Source organism: Gymnogyps californianus, chromosome 1 (genome assembly GCF_018139145.2).
Source record: "Gymnogyps californianus isolate 813 chromosome 1, ASM1813914v2, whole genome shotgun sequence".
NCBI lineage: Eukaryota > Metazoa > Chordata > Aves > Accipitriformes > Cathartidae > Gymnogyps > Gymnogyps californianus.
In genome coordinates this window covers 138882985-138898212 of record NC_059471.1, presented here as the reverse complement: position 1 = coordinate 138898212, position 15228 = coordinate 138882985, and the positions used below count along the sequence as shown (strand labels likewise).

The window sequence follows — 15228 nt, the reverse complement described above, 5'->3', positions numbered from 1 at the left end:
ATATCATGATTTAAAGTGACACGGGCAGGAAGAAAGGATGCAGAAGAGATGGGAAAAGCTAAACAGGAGGAAAAAAGCAAACTTTGAAACATACCTAACAAAAATCATTGAAATTCCAGAAGCAAGGAGAGAGCTCTAAATGCTCTAGTTTGGTAAATGCATTAAGGAAAAACAGAGGTGTATTCATTTGAAAAAGTGTGATTATTTTTCTGCATTCACTGCTACGATTGCTGTATTCCTGTAGAAAACAAAGCCCTTTGTGTAAGGTTAATGTCTGTCCTGACTGCGTTTTCAAGTTTAACTTTAGTTGCTGGCCCTCTGTAGTTAACATAGAGGTTATTTGGCTACTTCCAAGTATCTATGGTATGCTGCTCTGAGACGGACTTCTTTACTATTAATTACTTTAAACATTTTTGGTATTGACAAACCCCACATCTCACCTCGATGGAAAAGTAAGACATCCTGGTCCTTCCATTTTCTTATGTGCTCAGTCACTTCACTGGATTAAGGCATGTTTTTGTGTTCCATTTGCAAAAATAAAAACTTTTTGTACAAATGTCTGGGTTCTTTTATACAAAAATTTTTCTTCCTATGGCACAAGCAGCAGTTGCTGTTTAAGAAAATATATAAATATCCTTTTTTTTTCTTCTGTACAAATATCTTCAGTATTCCTCCACCCCATTTAATAACATTTAACTGTACACGGTCCTACCTCATCCTTCGCCGAGAGCTCCCTCCCCCCTCCCCAGTAGAACATTTTGTATTTACACTTCCACGGCAGAGGCAGATAACGGGGCGGGGGGGCTACCCCTCATGAGGAGTCCGTGCAGGGGGATGGCGGCGGCGGATAGAGATGGTGCGAGTAGCTCCGCTCCGTGTATGGGGAAGGCGGGCAGCTTTCGTAGTTCTCCTCCGCTGACAGGTACTGGCTGCGTGGAGTGGGTGGCGGGGGGACGGGCTCTGAATCATAGTTCAAGTCACTGGTATAGCCCTTGGCTGTCGCTGCTGTGACCCTTCGGCTGGGCGCATAGTCACTGTCACAGACATCCGTGCTGCAGGGCGTCGTTGGAGGTGCAAAATGCCTGTAGCTGTAAGGCCGGTAGCTGCAGTGGGGACATTTATGGGAAAAGCATCAGCATATAGAAAGACCGTGCATTTTGGGTGAACAAGTGAGCAGTGGATAAGTCAAGGTGGAAACAGAGAGCGAGTCAACCTCTCTGCAGTAGATACACAGCATCATGCTCTTCTCTCTGTTACACCACGAACTCACTAACCCCCCTGCAGAAGGCCCACCTTTGCATTACAGCGTCAGTCAAATTATAGCAACTAGTGAAAGGGATGCTAATTATTAATTATCTACAGACAACAGGCTCCCTAAGGACTTACTTGAGGTAGAAAAAGTTGCTCCTAAGACAGTGGGGCAGGAAGTGCAGGGAATGGGAAAAATAGTTGTGTTGCAATTATATGGAGAAGATACTCCGTTTCCATTATGCAATTTATGGATACTAACTTCCAAGCCCAGACAGGGAGACTGAAAATCGCCTGGCACATTCATAGCAGTCAGGAGAATCACTCACCAGAGCAGTGACTGGGGTGGCGTTCCCAAAGGCTCCTACCACAAAACATCTTTTAAAATGAGCCCAAGATAGTTTAAAGAAAACAAATTAGAAAGGGAGGTGCTTGGTAGCTACAACTACCAGCACCACAGTCAGTTGTTGGGGGTGGGTAGGGATGCAGCTCCTCTATATTCAAGTCAGAATGTTAGGAAAGACGGGAAGATCAGAAGCAGCAAGGCCGGGGTTTATTTTTGGGTGGGGGAGCATTCGGAAAACATTCAACCCTATGCTACATCCCTAATATCATTTATAATACTAAAAGGCACATCAGCTAACCAACGATCAGGATGATTCATGCCAGTGCCAAAATTTGGGTTTCTTTCATTAGAAAATTACTCATCATTTTAAAAGATTTTTCATATGGCTGCAAGGGATCATTATAAACATCTGGTCTGACCTTCTGCACAACAGAGGCCATATTTTTCTGCTAATGGAGAAGAGATGTCTTTTCAGCCCCAGAGACCTCATTATCCAAAAGCCCCCAAAGGCTCTGTGTTAGGGAGGCATTTCTTTCAATAGACAAATAGAGCGCTCTCACCAGATCTACTAGTGATTTGGGAGGGGAACCTTTACACCGTTGGGTAGTAGGTGTCTCTCTCTCTATTTTTGGTAACTAGTTATAAATTGATAATGAACTCTAGCATCTTACAGGGAAGGTAAGAAAGATAGATTCAAGTAAACAGAGATAAAGCTTGCATGCCCATAAATACTAGTCAGAGAAAATAAGCAAAAGGTTAGCAACCTTTTTCAGATATTAACCCTTAATGTGTCAAACTAGAATTTCTGTGCTTTATCTAGGCCATAATATTAATGTTACTTCTGACCTACTAGCCTTCATATTGCCAACTTTCCTCCGCATGCTGTTTGCCTATCATTTCTGATAATTACATAAAAAATTATTTATGACAGAAGCCTAAAAAAAAGGCAGGGTTCCCTCCAGGGTAAGTATTTTTGGCTCAAAGTTATCATGGTACCAGGTTTCTTTTGGCATTTAGCTCATTTTGTGATAAGCGTTGTAATTCCCCCTAAAACAATATACCCGAGAGGTGTACCACTAACCCACTTACTGTACGATTTACCTCAAACAGTGCTGCACTTACACGCACACTTCAGTGACACGATACATGTGAACCCATTTAAGCACCTGTTTTAGTGCTTGCAGAATTAGGGCCTTTGATTGCAATTCTGATGGAGCAGAGGCTGTCTTTGTTCTGCATTTTCTCCACTAACTGCTTTGATCCTGACAGAAGCTATTGCAATAGTAATTACCTGTAGGATCTATGAGTGGATGGGCTGTTTGAAGAATAACCGAATTCCATGGTATAATGTGAACGTTCAGTAGCTGGTGATGGTGGTGGGTTCAAAATCTAAGGGGGAAAAAAAAAAGAAAAAAGCCACAGTTAAAAAAAAGATATGAAGAAGACTCAAGAAAACATCAGTTTATAAATTTTCTTTTTAGTACTGTTTAATAGGAACTTTAAGTTAAGAACTGCATGCATAGCCCCTCCCAACAAACAGGATTTTTCTTCTGTTTATTCCCCCGTTCTTTAACAGACACTGGAGAAGCCGCTTGTTACCATTCCCACAGAAGCTATTACTAAGCTCTTCTCAAAAAATGCTGACTGCTGTTGCTATTTTGACATAGCCAGTGCTGAAAAGTAAAGCTGAAGCTAGCTGTTCAATACTAGATTGTCACTAGGGATACCACCGCCCTAGGCAAACTGGCAGATGTCTGCTCCTGCAAGCTGTAGTCCCCAAGTATTATGCTGTTTATAATACTTGCAGCGTGCTGTCCAAGGCAAGCATTTCTTCCCTATACAGGCATGCTCTTACTGCACAAACAGTATTTTGATTAATTTAAAGATATAACATGATGGGTTGATTCTTGGAACTGAAAACAGACAGTTGAAGATTTCAGCCTGCACTGACCAAGGATGTAACTCTTTAACACTCGATAGTGGCTTGGTGGACTTCATATAAAAATATCTAAAACAACAAACACTGATGCTAAAAGTAAAGAAACAGGGAGCCCTCCAGGGCTGGTACCAACTTTTATATAGCATCTAGTGCAGCACACTACCCATTTGTGACTAGAGGAATGCTATGGAGTTGCTAGACACTTGTTCATCAGTCACTTGCAAGACACATGACACAAAATGTCATTTTAATTCCTTGAAAGGGCTATACAGAATCAACCGTAGTTTTACCTCCAGAGGCACATGGCAGAGTATAATGAAAGGAGATCGCTCTGCCAGAGCTGCTCAACATTTATAGGGTTTTTTTCATCTTCCCTGACATTCAATCTAACATCTTTTTCTGGCACTGAGCTCTCTCACAACTTTTTAAAATTAACAGAAAATTCCTATACTGTTTTGGAAAAAGAAAATCTCCTCTCCCTTCTCTTTCAAAATCACTCCATATTCAAACAAGTTGATTAGGCTAGAAATTTAAAACATTCATCTGTCAATTAATTATCCTCAGAAAGACACTGGCACTTCCCTGAAAATTATTAAAGGTCTATGAATAACAGAATGACTTACTGGAGGAAAGTAAGTGCCTTTGGTACTTGAAGAACTACTGGAAGAGGCTCCAGTGACATGGGCCCTGTCATAGGGTGGCCCACTGCTCCCTCCCATAATGCTGAGGGAGCTGATCACAGATTTACCTCGAGACATCCCTGAAGAACAAAGATGTATGTCAATATTCAATTCTTTGAAGCAAACAGAGAAAAGAAAGCTTAAAAAAAATAATCCAGAGGATAACAGCAGTATAAGCACAACTCCTAAAACCAAAATTAATCTTGTTGGTATTAAGATCAAATTCAGTGCTCCTTGATGGACAACTGGAATGAAGACTGTCAGCAAATAACCATGCTGGTTTTGTGTATTAGCTACTCAACTGCAGGACTTGGCACTGGGCTATACTAGAGCTGTGTGAAGAGAAACAGATTTCTTTCACTTGAACGGCTGGAAAAGACTTGAGAGAACAGGCATTCAGGCACTATTTCTATGCCTCAGAATAAAACATGAAACTGACTCTGACCACCTCAACTGAGCAACTGAAATTTGTGCAAGAGAAGAGAGGGTTTGTGCTCTTTCATTTCCACACCATTAAGTGAGCTTTTGCTACTGGACTGAAGCACGCTGGCAGAGAGTCCAAGCGGGAAATGGAGAGGTATGCCACTGTACTCAAAATAATGGTGAAAATTCTGCTCAAAGACTCTCTTTATGAAAGCAGGTTATTACAGAAAGCAAAGAAATTTAGTGCATTATTTTAACCCTGTAAAAGCCTCACAGAACCTCTATGTTCCGACTGGAACCTGCTGGATCCAAAGCCACAAGTTACAGTACATATTCAATCAATATATACAGAAGCAATGCATATAAACGAAGGGCAACATTGCAGTTAAGTCTTACTTTTTAAACAGCAGTAGCATCGTGTGCTTGGATTGGAGTGTTGGAAACTTCATCACCAAACGAAATAAGCTGAGACCACAGTTATTGCTGGTCATTACAGACTTTACAAGAAGTTTCACAAGCATACAAACCCAGTCTACAAATCTAACAAGAATAATTACATAATATTTGAAGTCCCATGAATATAACTCTGTGTCACTTTACCCTGTACTGTCATGACACCTTGCTGATGTTATAATAGTCCAAAAAGAGGCTTCTTTAGTAGCAAAAGAAGAGAACTCCCATGGTATATGTATCAATATATACATTTGAGCTTATGGTCCTGCTAAGTATCTAAATGCTCATGAATAGCATAGGTAAAATAGCAGTTCATTATTATAAAGAAGGAGGGCAACAAGCCTTGACAGTCCTGGCTTCCAACAGCTTCCAAGAATTATGCATCTGGAACGGACATCTCCTGTGCATACATGCACAGTATCCTCAGCTACAGCTATGTGGTGCCAAAGAGCAGGACAAGGATCACACCATTTACTCACCAGGAAGAGACCCTGACAAAGAGCTTGGGTGAGGCACATAACCAAGAGGTACAGAGGCTGGTCCATGCACCACGTAATCATTGGTCATTGTTTCCCCGTCTCCCTTCATGCGTGGGCACAGCACCCTCTGGCAGATGAAGTACATTGCTCCAACCACAAAAACGGTAAGGATCACACCAATGATGGAGCCTATTGTGTTGTTGGGTTGTGGCGCAGGCTCTTCTGTGGTGTCTAAAAGGAAAAAAGAAAATCAGACCGTGTAAGTTAATCCAACAGCTTCATGTACCAACATCAGTTTTCCCAACATCTTTCCACACAGGAAAAATAAAAGCCTCCTCTTCTGTAGGCAGACAACAGCTTTAAAATTAAGATATGGGAGGAACAAACAGGCACTGGGACAGGTCTGTTTAAAGACTTTGAGCGTCCATAAGGCTTACCTGTGCACAAGATGACCTCCACACATGCAGAGAGGTTTCTGAATCACAAATGACAGGAAATGAACAGTACATATATGTGCAGGGGGGTTGATGAACCAGGTCCTGATCTTGCTTCAATGCTGACAGGCAGGGCTATCCTTTGAACTTGATGAACAAGACCTGCAGCCATGACTCCAGATGGCACTGTGCTGGGGAATCCAGTTATGCTTTTTCTTGTCATTAAAGACAATGACAACTACTTTTCATTTTGCACCTCGTCACATAAGCACCTAGAATATCACTCAGTGTAACAGATTGGCACTCCCTTTTCTCAACTGTGTAACATTCACTTACGCTGAACAGTAGAGGTGATGCACCAATGATGAATTTTGGGTTTCCTGCTATTTATTAAACTACCTAACCTACTTCACATCTGACCCACGCTGATGCTTACAGATATAGCTGAGCATCAGCTTTAGAGGTGCCACCTTTGTGAGGAATCTGTATCTGAAATGATTATTCAACAGTCAAAATGAGTGGCTTTCCCTACAATACCAATTCTAAGCAATGATATTTCCAGGAATAACTGGCAACCCCCTGCCTGTGCTTCATGAATTTGACAAGAAAAGCAGACTTTAAAGTATTTTCCTGTTCTAGTCAGTGTTTTACATCTTATCCATTACTGAAAGTCTTTTCCTCAACACATTTTCTTCTCCCTGAATGCCAAAACCACACTTTAACCAGCTTGTCACAGTCTACAGAGATAAGTAAACAGACTTCTGATCATACTGGAAGAGGGACAGCGACAACTGCAATCTTACTCTGGGTGGGCTAATTTTCCATCCTCTGTTACAAAACCAGAAAATATATGAACTATAATAAAGATAACTATACATGTCTGTGATAATGTCACTAATAACTTGGTAGCATGACAGAACATCTCCTATTACTCCTTCTTAAGATCAAGGGTCCAACTCTGGCTTTGCATTTTCAAGTTGTGTGTGTGTCAACCGTGATATACGGATCTCTAACACAAGAAGAGATGTTCCAATTTACAATTTCTTTTAAAGTACCAACAGTGAAAATGAACCTTCAAGTTGGAATTTTAAAGGCAGTGGTTTTCTTGCAGAGCCCTGGAGATTTCAAGGTAGGGGATATCACATGTTACAAATCATAAATCAAGCTCAGAATTACATCTTTTCAAGATATAAAGGAAATTTTAGAAGGTTTACTCTATAAACAGAGTGCTCCTCTGATTCTAAAAGCACCTGCTATTAATTCTCTGGATGGGAAAACCATGAAACAGAGCAGTTATATATAAAAGCCTCATGCTGCTAGAAAGACTTTTTTTAACACTGCACCAACTCAGCATACTAACAGATTATAGCAAAACAAACCTTTTATTTCCTTTAAAAGGTTAAAAAGGTAAGTGGAAAAATTACTAGTCTGCTCTGCCTCAGAGACTACTTATTCAGAATACTAGGTATTTTTGTTATTCCTATTCCACCACGTTGTGTGTTAATTGCATGACAGCAGTTATGAACAGGAGCATTCATTTTGGGAACAATTAATTCAGTCTGGTTGGCAGAATAAAATCTAACTCATAAAGAAGGTAAGAAACAAATTTCGGATGCTGCAATCAAGTCTCTAGTCTCAGGTTTTACACTTACAGCATCCTTGCTCATCTGAGCTGTCACTGCAGTCCAGGTTGTGATCACATTTCTTGCTTTTCCCGATGCACTGCCCACTGGCACAGCGGAACTGATCGGTTAAACAAAGCACTGGAAAGAGAACCCCCCATACACCAAGAATCAGTATCAAAGACTTCTACTCTTTAAAATGATCAAGAAAACAAGACACCAAAGCATACAATCAGGAGTATCTTGGGAGAGCTTAGCCTGCTGCTAGCTTCATTTCTTGAAGTAGCCAGTGGCACACAAAGTCCCTCATGCCAACCATGCAGAAAAAGTGATTCAGTGTTTTGCTGAGGATATTGCACAGTGGGTACCTGGTCCTTACTGCCTATTTACAATAAGGACACTACAAGATAAAGTTACCTTGACTAAAATGACTCAGAAGCAGAAGGCCACTGAGAACACAGGCACTTATCCCAGGACATGGTTATTGCAAAATTACTATAAGAATCTCCAACTCTAAGCATTTACTGTAATATAAGAGAGAAGAATTAAGTTATTAAAAATAAATCTGCCAAACCATGATGATAAAATTGTTTAAGAAAGATAAATGTGGTTTCTCAATGCCCTTGTGCTCTTCCTGTAAACCAGATAACTCCTTGATCATGAGACAATATATTTCACTTGACGTTATGTTTTTAAACTGAAATGAAAGACAGAAGATAAAACTGGAGCTTTGCCAGTACACTCAAAAAAATAAACTACCACTTTGGGAAAAAAGGTGCTGCAGGCAAGGTCCTGGCTGCTGCTGTTTACACATATTTTTGCCTCCTCTTTCTCATAAATCCCGAAATTCTTTCTCACTTCAGCTGAATTAAGAAGTTAAACTAAAGGCTTTTCTGATCTGTAATCAATTTGAATACTCTGAATAACAGGCCCACTTTGAAGGTGATAAACAGCCCCTAGTCTGATACCTCCAGTCGCTGGATGGCAACTGGGAAGCTAACTTGCACAATGTATTTTCAGATGTCAGCATCTCATCTGGCTAACAATCACCTTTCATCACACAGGAATTTCTGCATCAGTCTAAGTTTTTGTTTGAGCTGGAGCACATCTTTTGGAAAGAAATTCAGCCTTGATTCAAAGACCCTTAGACAGTCTTTTCAAAGAACAAAAATGTACTGAAAGGATATGGAGAAGAGGTATCCTTTCAAGCTTACAAGTTGTCCCTACAAGTCTTTACTACTTGTGCAGTGGGGAAAGGGCGAGTTTGCTCATGTTTCACATTGTATAGTGGTGGGGTAGTTCAGATTCCACCAGCATAACCTGTCCTTTCCAAAATTAAAAGAACCTAATTCTCATTGTGTTGGCAATAGCACTTCCCTCGGTAATGATGGCTTAAATACTCTCTCTTTTTCTGTGCTATATAGGAAGAAGAGGTCTCCACAAATCTTGTCTGTCTCTCACTCCCACTTACTCACAAAAGCTTAATTTCATTTTGTTCAGGTATTATAAAACAAACAATCCCAAGACGTTTACTCGGTACAAGGTACACAAAAAACTATGACAAGGATTTGGTCCACTTTGTAATTCACTCCCAGTTACCGGATTTTTACAGCTTAAAAACATGTTATCTTTTTAATAGTACTTTTCACAAACAGAGCTTAAATCACTGTGCAGGAGATCAGTATTATTTCTATCTCACAGGTGGAGAAACAAAAGCATGGAGTTGTGAAATAATTTCCCATTCAATAGACCAGTTTAAAAACTAGCAGAACCTCGTATCCTTCCAAATCCTACTCAGCAATAACTTTGGTATTTATCCTAGTGTCCCCATGACAGCTCTATTTGCATCACACTTCGAAAGATCCTCTGTACCTTCGCAGTTCTTCTCATCCGAGTTGTCCTGGCAATTTGCTTCTCCATTGCACCGGAGGGCACTGTCTATGCACTGTCCACTTTCACACTGGAACTGGGTGTCTGAGCACACCGGGCAGTTCTTTTCGTCACTGTGGTCCTCACATTCAGTGAAACCATCACAGCGCCAGGCCACTGGGATGCAGTCAATCTCACCTGTGAAACAGGTGAACTGCTGAGGGGAGCATGTTGGTGGTTCTTTAAAAATCAAGCAAACAAACAAAAATTAAAAATCCAGGTGAACAAACAGCAGATCAGGACAGGTAAGGACAAGAACAGCTCAGCTGCTTTCATTTGTCAAGCAGCTGATAAACATGCCACATGATAAGGCAGCTTCCACCCCCACTGCCTCCACAGTCATTTGTGCAGATCTTGAGCCCCATGTGACTGACACAGGCTCACATCGATGGAGGCTCATTAGACAAAGAACAAGAGAAACAGAGAAACATGCACACTCAAAACACAATTATTTTCTTCCCTTCCCACTTCAGCCTCTTACACCCTTCTCTTAGTAGGTCTTCAAAAGTCTTCATTTAAAGTCAACACACTTTTCTACTCCCCCTTTCCTGCAACACCACTGTATATACAACCAATGGCTCTCTTTATAATGTTCGACAGTCATTGTATAGAAAACGTTAAAAGGATGTAATGCACTGCAGATGGATGCACTATGACTCAATGTCTAGTTATGTGCCCTCAACAGCTCTGTTCAGTCAAAATTCTTTTAAAACGACAAAAAACTGCTCCATCTAGTCAAGTCCCGCTATCTCAACACAGCTGTTAGCTGTTATTTAACATTTACTACAGTAACTGTTAATCTCATGCAGTAAGTAAGTGTGGATTTTTTTCCCTTTTTTTAATCCCCCTTTCCTCCCTCCCTTTTGGCCTGGTATTAAACTTGCTCTGAGAAAATATCTGGATTATGTTAGCTCTTTTCCATTGTGAGACCACACGTCGCCTTGATGGCGAGAAGATTGCATAATAAATCCTTTCAGTACGGTGGCACAAAGAGACCCAAGCACCAAAGTGCCTCTCCTCTCCCCCATTTCAACCCCACCCTTGGAGACACCAGGGCGTAGGCTACAGTGGCCATATCACCACAGAGGAGGCAACTCGCCCTTCTGGGGGACTGCAGTTCAGAAAGACACGCACAGAGTGAGTTTGAGGAGGACAGCAGAGAAGAATAAAATGGCACAGACATGGTGAAATATGCTAGAACATGTCAATCTACCACTATTTGAAAAAGGCGAACATACAGAGTGATAGAAAAAAGTAATAAAACCCATACAATTAAAAGATCAAGTTAAAATAATTCAGTGGTCTTAAGTAGAAAGGGGGAACAGAAATCCTTATTCAACAGTCAACTAGTGAGTTTTTCCTCTTCTCTCACTCCTTCTCAATACTAGCAGATTTAGCTAGTATTGGGGGGAGGAAGAGGTAAGCGTGTAAAACAGTGTAACAGCATCTGGTGCACTGTCACATTCTTTCTGTTCAGAAGCCACCCCTAAAGATGGAGACCCCTCCAACCCAGAAGCTGAGAGCTCAGTGACACAGAGCACGGGAAGGACTTACCTCCGCAGGACAGCTCATCCTGCAGCAGAACAAGGTGGACTGGGCAAGAGCAGCGCGTGGTGCCATCGCCCTTCACGATGCAAATGTGCGAGCAGCCACCGTTATCTTGAGAACAAGGATGTTGTCCTGTGATTTTAAAAATAAGAAAGACAGGTACTGACAAGAAATCCCCACCTCTTTTTCGACCTTTCAGTGATTTCTCTTGGCACACAGGACTCCCTTCATTACTTCCTTCCCCCTGGGGAGAGCACTACTAAAAACAACTCTGAAAAAGCTGTATTTTGTTGTGTGCATTTTTTCCCTTTACACACATCAATAATTATCATGCACATCAATAATTGTCCGTGATCTGAAACATTGTGAGAATCATGCCATGGACTCTACTAAAACAGTAAACAGTACTCAAAGCATTTTGCTTCTTGTGCCAGGTAGAATTAGTTCTACAGCAAAAATAGTAGCATTAGTAATACAAAAAGATGCCTTGGATTCCATACTTCATTTTCTCTATCAAAGACCATTAAAAAAGTAAACTTTTCTAATTTATGAATTCTGAGGCTTCCATGCTGTCTCCAAAACTCAAATTAACATGCTCTAGATAAGTATGTCTCTTCATTTTAATGTTTAATAAGGACAACATACTTCTCTTGGAACTCCTGACAGATTTACTGAGATTAATAGCAAACAAAACTAGTAGTAGTCTGCACTGATGCTTTAATTAAACATCCCCAGACATTTTTCTACATATTTCTCCAAGGCATGCACCACAGCCTATTAACCAGGTCTATTTCCTCCAGGATGACAGCAGCTCCACTGCTTTAACCATCCAGCCCCCGTTGTTTCAAATGTGCGTGTGTGGGAAAAGGCTATATCCTAGTAAACAGAAAACTTTTAGTAGTGCAGCCATGTTCAAGACAAATTGTTATTTAATACACACTTCCTTTGTGCAATGCAATGTTGCTCTTCTGTCATTTACTTTCAATATGGATCACCACCAACAAAAATTGTTCACTTTGCCTTCAAGGCAGGCAGCCCATTGAAACATTCACTGCTAGTAAAAGGCCCTGAGAGCTGTGCTTATCTAAATGGAGTAAACACCTAATAGCGACTCACTAGCGTGTTGCAGCTGTAATCATCTACTAGGGATAACTGGACGTTTCCACTGTGCCCAGATACTCAAACACCAGGTGCCTGTATGGGACCACCAATAAAGTTGTCATCAGCAACAAAACGTGATGCTGGGTTTGTGATAGATTTCCAGTCCACTGCCAACTGCCTGAAGAAAACAAACTTAATTGCACCCTGGTGATGTACAGACACAAAACGATACCAACTTCTGGCCCCTTCAATCTGCATTGATGTCAATCAGTGACAAGGCAAAACAGGCTCATCTCTCTGTGGCCACTCCTTGTCTCGAGCCCCACAGGCACTGTTTGCACTTGCAAACAGGGATTGCACTTACTGTATTCCTGAATGTTGAGCTCTTTCACAGCATGGATGTCACTGAGTTGTGCAATACGAGCTTGGACCTTTGTACGTCCTTCTCGACCAGTCATATCAATCTTTTCAATCATCTGCTGTTGCCTGTCAATCCAATACAGCCAGTTTTCAAATACAGTTAGTCCCACAGGCTGCAAGATATTAGAGTCTTCCAAAACGATCCGGTTAGCACCTGCAGAAGGGAAAGAGTGATTTAATATTTCATTTGATTCTAGTTGAGCTATCACAAACATTTTCTACACTACTCACACCACTATTTTCCACTACTTTTACACTACCAGGTAAAAACACAAGCAATCCTGGGTCCTCTGATGTAAGACTGATGCATTTTGCAGAGATGATCGAATTTTTTTTCTACTTTCATCAAGAAGACAGTTTTTGTGCTTCAAATACGTTCACTGTATTTAAGAAGCATCTGGAGTTAGGGGCTCAGCTCTCATGAGCCTATCTAGTCTTTTATCGATATGATGGGAATTGGTAATTCTTTTCATTCTTCCATCCTTTTTTGGAGAGATTAACTGCTTTGTCTTGGCATACAACAGGGAATAAGAAGATGGATTATTAGCTTGAGTTAACTAATACAAGATAAAATCCAAGTGAAGACAAGGTAGTTAGTACTTTTCACATGAATTATGAGATTAAGGTAAACACTTGACTTCTGACTTCCTCACATTCTTTTGTTTCAACTACATTATCTTCACTAAGGTTTTCATGCTAAATTGGGAATGCTCCTTTCTTCCTAGTGAAGACTTACTTTCCCTAGTTCCTTTAGTAAACAGAAGACTGTTTTAAAGGTATGATTAAAGACTGTCCAAAGACAGTGAAGAGTTCCTAACTCATACACAGAAGGAAAATACGTTATTCAAAACCTGAGAGCTCAAGAGTGAGGTTTAATCCATGCTTTGTTTATTTTACATGACATGACATGGTCATTAACACTCAAATATTCAGTAAGGTTTATCAGATTCTGAGCATAAAATTACTCACAAACATAAGGAATCTGCTTCAATTTCAAAATACTGAAACAATATCACACAGTCTAAAATTAGGCTGCAGCTTGAAAATTTACATATAAATCCTGGTATTCCAGATATCTGGGCTCACTGCTATGCTTGTTTTTTACTTTTACCACAGCAGACAATAGCTTTGCATATGTTCCTCCACAAAATAATTTCCAAGAAGTTTTTATATTTTGTCCTGTAAAAATATATTGGTACAACTGAATACCACAGAAAAATTCTACCATGTCTCTATCATTCCCACACAAGATAATGTTATGCAACAAAAGACACATATATTTTATGATTTTATAATTTGAACAGGTTCTATCCCTCTGTTTTGATTAGTAGCAAAAATGTTTTTTGGCTTGTGGAGAATTTGATCAACAGCATGTCAGTGATGATGACTTACAAACAAATTCAGCTATGACAAATATATTTCTCTCCTTTTCACTAAATGCATACAGAGCTCAGAAGTTAAGTAAACTTCTAAACATTTAGCAAGTGGTAACATCTAAAGCAGAACATGGAAATTCAAACACTAATCCTCAGCTAGACTGGGCTCTTGCCCACCATTTTGGAACAACACCAATAATGATTGGATTAAGTAAATACATTGATGGATTCTGAAGGAGGCTATACCCAGACTGATGTAAAAATTAACAGACTAAGTGATGTAAGTTGAACTAAATAACTGCAACCGCCTATTAACCCCCATGAACATGACTCATTGTATAGGGAAAAAGTAAGAGACAGCAACCCGCATCTCGAGGACAAGAAAAGCTAAGCTGGGAATAGGGGAAAATGCAAAGATGACAGGAAGGAATATAGCTAAAACTAAGACCTTGACCTATCCAAATGGAGTCTGCACATGCCCTGCTCTGCCATGCCCATGTCAATCAGCATGGCATTTTGCAGTATGCTCCTAAAGCTCTGAAGCTTAAAATTTTCACTCCCTTAATGTCTTAATCTTTCTTTTTAATATTTGTGACCAAGTGTAACTGACTATTTCTGACTAAACCAAGATACTGAAAATCCCTTCTTCCATAAACCAACAATAAAATCTGAAGCTGGCTCATCAGGGTGCTAGTCCCCTTTATTGGGAATGTCAGATGAAAGGGAGATGTGATTAAAAGAAGCTTTGTCTCCTGGCATCACCATTCTCTTTCCAGCAATACCTTTTACACAAAGACTTAAAACCAACCAAATAAATACAAAAATCAGGACACACCCATAGCTCATTCTATTTCCAAATAAAAATGACTTAATTCCAGAATCATTAGACGTTTCCACATCACACTAATTATTCTGGAATAGAAGAACTAATTTCCAAATAGTTTCCATGGTAGGGAGCTAATTCCAGTCATCTTTTCATAAACAACCCCTTAATCATCTGAAGAATCTGGTTAGCTTCAATACGATCTCCCATTTGGGCAGCACAACCAAGTCCTAACTGCATGCCTGAAGGACAGGGAGGAAGACAAGGACTGCATCACATAAAAGGCATTCTAGCTCTCCTCTTTATGGGTACTGGCATCTACAGAGTCGACAGAGCAAGAGACTGTACATGTTTTTAAGAAGCTAACATGCAGAAAAATTACTCTGCTGGTCAAAAGAGCCTATTAA

General features: G+C 40.3%; 1 protein-coding gene across 1 annotated transcript in view; it reads right to left on the bottom strand.

The window, feature by feature from the left end:
- Nucleotides 1-782: 782 nt before the first annotated feature.
- Nucleotides 783-15228, bottom strand: part of LRP6 (LDL receptor related protein 6) — a 126154-nt gene continuing 111708 nt past the window's right edge. Inside the window, exons 16-23 of the mRNA XM_050894834.1 lie at nucleotides 12567-12776; nucleotides 11108-11233; nucleotides 9497-9733; nucleotides 7655-7765; nucleotides 5569-5799; nucleotides 4157-4293; nucleotides 2886-2983; nucleotides 783-1103 (exon numbers count right to left, since the gene is read on the bottom strand). Of these exons, the coding sequence (XP_050750791.1) occupies nucleotides 812-1103; nucleotides 2886-2983; nucleotides 4157-4293; nucleotides 5569-5799; nucleotides 7655-7765; nucleotides 9497-9733; nucleotides 11108-11233; nucleotides 12567-12776 (1442 nt within the window). The 3' untranslated portion in view covers nucleotides 783-811. The remainder of the gene's footprint in view (nucleotides 1104-2885; nucleotides 2984-4156; nucleotides 4294-5568; nucleotides 5800-7654; nucleotides 7766-9496; nucleotides 9734-11107; nucleotides 11234-12566; nucleotides 12777-15228) is intronic.